Source organism: Salvelinus sp. IW2-2015, linkage group LG17 (genome assembly GCF_002910315.2).
Source record: "Salvelinus sp. IW2-2015 linkage group LG17, ASM291031v2, whole genome shotgun sequence".
Taxonomy (NCBI): Eukaryota; Metazoa; Chordata; class Actinopteri; order Salmoniformes; family Salmonidae; genus Salvelinus; species Salvelinus sp. IW2-2015.
The window spans coordinates 17,625,184-17,631,011 of record NC_036857.1 but is presented as its reverse complement, the minus strand read 5'-3'; the positions used below and the strand labels follow the sequence as shown (position 1 = coordinate 17,631,011).

Here is a 5,828-nt window from a genome sequence, read left to right as displayed (position 1 = left end):
GTTGTAAAGCACATTTTCAAAATCTGACACAATAGGTAGATTAACAACAATCTAAGCTGTGTTTTGGTATATTTCACTTGTGATTGCATGATTATAAATATGTTTTGTAATATTTATGCATTTGGCGCCCTGCAATTCAGCGGTTGTTTAGGAAAATGATCCCGCTAAAGGGATCTGTGCGCCAAGAAGTTAACTCACGTTAGTCTCATTCCAAACGTCAAATAACAGAAATACTCATCATAAACTTTGATGAAAGATACATGTTTTACACATAATTAAAGATACACTTGTTCTTAACTCACGTTAGTCTCATTCCAAATGTGATAAATCTGCATGAACCCTTTACTATGAATCATCCATACACCAATTGTCTTAATCATTTATTTACTAACTAACTAAATAATCACAGAAATGCATAAACAAAGAAAGAGTAGATATGGTTACAAGAAAATGATAGGGGAGGTTCCCTAGTGGGCTAAGCTGATATGACGGCTTGGTGGACAAAGGGAAGTGGGTGTGAGAAGTGCGGGAAAGACAAAAAGAGTCACTAAACAGTTGATAATTATATTAATTGAAATGCTAATCAATTGCACATGAACGCGGGAATAATTCGGGAATAATTGCAATCAATATATTTTTACGCCCAGTGTGTCATCGTGATCTCTAATGGAATCGTCCTTCTGTTGGAAAGTTAATCTGAGCGTTTCTCTCTCTGCTTCCCTGAAGTCATTCGTGGTTAGAATGGATAATTCAAAGTACCATTCAGAAATGTTCTTATCCTGTCTGGGAACGCTAGCGGAACCCCTCGCCAACAGCCAATGAAATTGCAGGACACCAAATTCAATCAACAGAAATCTCATAATTCAATTTTCTCAAACATACAAGTATTAGACACCATTTTAAAACTAAAATTCTCGTTAATCCAACCACTATGTCCGATTTCAAAAAGGCTTTTAGGTGAAAGCAGAACACATCATTATCTTAGGTCAGCAACTAGTCACAAAAAGCATACAGTGATTTTCCAACCAAAGAGAGGAGTCACAAAAAGCAGAAATAAGAGAGATAAAATTAATCACTAACGTTTGATATTCTTCATCAGATGACACTCCCGGGACAACATGTTACACAATACATGTATGTTTTGTTCGATCAAGTTCATATTTATATCCAAAATCCTCAGTTTACATTTGGCTTTGCCTCCAAAACATCCCGTGAATTTAGACAAAACCACATCAATTTACAGAAATAATCATAATTGTCACGTTCTGACCATAGTTCTTGTGTGTTTTGCTTGTTTAGTGTTTTAGTGTTGGTCAGGACGTGAGCTGGGTGGGAATTCTATGTTGTGTGTCTAGTTTGTCTGTTTCTATGTTTGGCCTAATATGGTTCTCAATCAGAGGCAGGTGTTTTGTGTTGTCTCTGATTGGGAATCATATATAGGTGGCTTGTTTTGTGTTGGGGATTGTGGGTGGTTGTTTCCTGTCTTTGTGTTTTCTCTGCACCAGATAGGGCTGTATCAGACACATTTTGTTATTTTGTATTTGTAAGTGTTTATCGTTTAATTAAACATGTTGAGCACTGGCTACGCTGCGTGTTGGTCCAATCCTCTTCTCGTGAAGAGGAGGAAGGCTGCCATTACAGAACCACCCACCAATCTCGGACCAAGCAGCGTAGCAACGGGCAGCAGCAGCAGCAGCAGCGGTACCAGGAGGAATGGACTTGGGTAGAGGTGTTGGACGGAAAAGGTTGCTACACATGGGAGGAGCTCCTGGCTGGTAAGGATTGCCTTCCATTGGAACAGGTGGAGGCAGCTAGGAGAGCGGAAGCAGCGGAGAAGGGGTACCGGTGTTATGAGGGAACACGGCTGGCCAGGAAGCCCGAGAAGAAACCCCAAAAATGTCTTGGGGGGGCTAAAGGGGAGTGTGGCGTAGTCAGGTAGGAGACCTGCGCCAACTTCCCGGGCTTGCCGTGGAGAGCGAGAGTACGGGCAGACACCGCATTGTGCAGAAAGGCGCACGGTGTCTCCTGTACCAGCTCCACGTATCGGCCGGGCTAAAGTATCGAGCCAGGTGCCATGAAGCCGGCTCAACATATCTGGTCTCCAGTACGTCTCCTCAGGCCGGTGTACATGGCACCAGCCTTACGCATGGTGTCCCCGGTTCGCCAGCACAGCCCTACTGTGCGCCTCAGCAGGTCTGAGCTGCCTGCCCAGCGCCGTCTGAGCTGCCTGCCTGCCCAGCGCCGTCTGAGCTGCTTGCCTGCCCAGCGCTGTCTGAGCTGCCTGCCTGCCCAGCGCCATCCGTCTACCCAGCGCCATCTGGTCTGCCCAGCGCCATCTGAGCCATCCGTCTGCCCAGCGCCATCTGAGCCGCCCGTTCTGTCCGCGAGCCATTAGAGCCGTCCGTCAGTCGGGAGCCGCTAGAGCGCGTTCCGTCATTCAGGATGCTGGCCAGAGCCGCAGCAGTCAGGAGGTGCAGAGCGCCAGCCAGTCAGGAAGGGCTGCCCCGTAGCCGGCCGCAGCAGTCAGGAGCTGCCAGAGCCGCCAGTCGCAGTCAGGAGCTGCCTGAGAGCCCCAGCCAGTCAGCCAGTCAGGAGCTGCAGATGCCGCCAAGCCAGTGCAGCCAAGTTAGGGCTGCAAGAGCCGCAGTTCAGTCAGGAGACTGCAGTAGCCAGGCGCCAGTCAGTTCAGGAGCTGCCTCCAAGATGCATGAGCTTGCCTTCCCGTCATTGAGGCGTGGCTCTTTCCAGGATCATCGAGAGCTGCCCTCGAGGGTCATGAGCTGACCCGTCGGCAGTCATGAGGCGCATCCAGTCATCGGAGGCTTGCCACTGGGCCAGTCCGGGACTGCACCTGGCAGTCCGCGGAAGCTGCCTATCTCAGCTCGGCGGAGCGTGCCTCCCAGTCAGGAGTTGCCCCTAGACGAGTCTGGAGCTGACCAGCTCAGTCCGACCGAGCTGGCCAAGCTCACAGTCCAAGAGTTCCCCCGGCGGCGGTCCAGATGCGGAGCTTACCGAGTCAAGTGTCGGACGCTGCGTAGCTCCGTCAGGGCGCCGCTCTTCACGATGGTCTTCAGCCGGGACTTACGCTGTAAAAACAAGGGTCCTCGTTCCTGGGCAGCCACCTAAGCGGGGATTGACTAATGGTGGAGTGGGGTCCACGTTCCACAGCCGAGCCAGCAGCCGTGAGGAAGGCCCACGTCGGACCCCATCGCTGCTTCTGTGTCAGGATTTTGCGGGCCGGTAAGTCCCGCACCTTTGGGGGGGGTTACTGTCACAACCTGGCTTAGGTTATCTTTGTTTTCCATTAGATTTAGTGTAGGTCAGGGTGTGCACAATGGGGTAGGTGGTGTATTTTTGTGGTTTTGTAGTGTCTGCATATGTTTAGAGAGGTGTTTGTATTGTTTAGTTTTTTGTAGCAGTTCTAGGGGTTCAGTGTAGGTGTTTATGCTAAGTCTTGGTTGCCTAGATTGGTTCTCAATTAGAGCAGCTGTCTATCATTGTCTCTGATTGGAGCATATTTAGGGCAGCATATCTCGTTAGGGTATTTTGTGGGTATATTGTCTATGTGTATGTTGCAGCACTTTTGTGTTTAAGGCTTCTAATGTTCACGTTTTGTTGTTTTGTATAGTTTGTTTTAAGTGTTTTGCGTCTTTTCTTATCTAATAAATACGAGATGTATTATATATCATGACGCTGCGCCTTGGTCCTCCTCTCTTCCACCGAAGACGATCGTGACTAGTAGACTGACATGTATAAATCCTTACTTTATATTTGCTGTACCACTTTCCATGACAGTAGCCTTATTACTGGTTAGGGTTACTGCTGCTGGTACAGTGGAAGAATGAGGCATCAAGTACCTGTTACACCACTGTACTAACAGGACCAATTACACACCAATAAACACACTGTAATGTAAAGAGTTACATCATTCTCAATGATCAGTCTATACATCCAGTATTCATTTCACCTACAGTACATTGTATCCATTTCAAGTCCCTCCTCCCCCCATTGTAGCTAATTATCTAGAACACATTGTACAGTTTTACAACCACGTATGAGTTATTATGGACGCTTATAGTTAGTATCACAGCATATCAGTTTAAGACATTACAACATTCATTAAAAGCATTATAGATATGTACTTCATAGAAACTGTTACCCTTTATATATTCTAACCACTCTATTTCATTTATTCCATATTAAGGGTCCTAACCTGGGAACTAAAATATTTGTCTCCTTCTCAACTTTGCCTGCAGTATTCTCTCTCTCCCTCCCTTCCTCTAACCCCTCCCTCTCTCACTCCCTCCCTCCTTCCCTCTAACCCCAGCCCTCTGGCAGAACCAGGAAGTCCCTCCCCTTCACAAACTCTCTTATGTGGAAAGAAACTGATCTGATTCTCTCTGTCGTCTGTCTGTGTGAGAGTGAACAACCGTCCAAATGGCTCAACAGGGAGTTCTGATGGACCAGGACCAGTTCTGCTGTTCTGTCTGTCTGGATCTACTGAAAGAGCCGGTGATTATTCCCTGTGGAGACAGTTACTGTAGGAGCTGTATTGAGGGCTGCTGGGATCAGGATGTTCTGAAAGGGGTCTTTAGCTGTCCTCAGTGCAGAGAGACCTTCACTCCAAGGCCTAATCTGAGGAAAAATAACATGTTGGCTGAGGTGGTGGAGAAACTGAGGAAGACAGGACTCCAGGCTGCTCCCCCTCCTGCTCTGTGCTATGCTGGACCTGGAGATGTGGCGTGTGATGTCTGCACTGGGACCAGAAAGCAGAAAGCACTCATGTCCTGTCTGGCATGTCTGGCCTCTTACTGTGAGACTCACCTCCAACCTCACTATGAATCTCCTGCTTTGAAGAAGCACAAGCTGGTCAAAGCCACDGCACAACTACAGGAGAAGATCTGCTCTCATCATGACAAACTGCTGGAGGTTTACTGTCGTACCGATCAGCAGTGTATCTGTTATCTGTGTTCAATGGATGAACATAAAGGCCATGATACAGTGTCAGCTGCAGCAGAGAGGACTGAGAAACAGGTAAGACCAGAACAACTTGTTGGTGACTGTCTGATAAACAAATAATTAAAGATACTGTAGGAACTAAATCTGTTTGAATATGAGAGAATTCAAATGAAATGGATCCACAAATATGAACACAAACCTTGAGTATATAGATATGTTAACCCAGATTCTCCAAATGTATCACCATTTTCTAAACTCAAACACTATTATCATTCTGAATGGCCTTTTATGAGTCCAAAGTTCAGTCTCAACCCCTTCGAAACATGAAGGCCCTTACCATTAAAAACTATAATCATTCACATAGCACATAATAACATAATATAAAGGGACTTCCTCAGGATTGTAGACCTTCCTCTCTATGGTCCTATGTCATATACTATACTATTGATCTACTGGACTAATAAAGTTGATACTCATTGAAGATGTATTCTCCACAGGCAGCATGGTTGCAGAAGGTCCAGCAGAGGTCCAGGAGAGAGAAGAAGGAGCTGAAGGAGCTCCAACAGGCTGTGAGTCTTTCAAGGTGAGTATTGTTGACCAGAGGAGACACACATTTCCCTTCACTCCTCCAATCAGAGGGAGAGGGACCCCTATCCAATCCCACTGACCCCACTGTTGGGAACAGGCTGTCTGGACCCCTTTCAGAGAATAGACTGTTTAATGTCACCGACGGGATATGAACCCAGGTCTACCGTGGGAGAAACCAACATCTTGACCGTTACACCAAGAGGACATTCCCTATTGGACCGACACTGATTTAGAAGTAGCAGGCGGGGCTACCTCATCACATAACCATGAGTAACCATGAC

At 46.8% G+C, this 5,828-nt stretch overlaps 2 protein-coding genes across 2 annotated transcripts in view; one reads left to right on the top strand and one right to left on the bottom strand.

Moving 5' to 3' along the window:
* vps33b (VPS33B late endosome and lysosome associated) overlaps positions 1 to 1,793 on the bottom strand; it is a 19,343-nt gene extending 17,550 nt beyond the window's left edge. The window contains 1 exon segment of the mRNA XM_070448152.1: positions 1,652 to 1,793. Coding sequence (XP_070304253.1) covers positions 1,652 to 1,793 — 142 coding nt within the window.
* Positions 1,794 to 4,437: 2,644 nt separating this feature from the next.
* On the top strand, positions 4,438 to 5,270 carry LOC111976552 (E3 ubiquitin/ISG15 ligase TRIM25-like). Its single transcript, XM_024005474.3, has one exon. The coding sequence runs from the start codon at positions 4,438 to 4,440 to the stop codon at positions 5,077 to 5,079; it is 642 nt and encodes a 213-aa protein (XP_023861242.1). The 3' UTR covers positions 5,080 to 5,270.
* Positions 5,271 to 5,828: the final 558 nt, after the last annotated feature.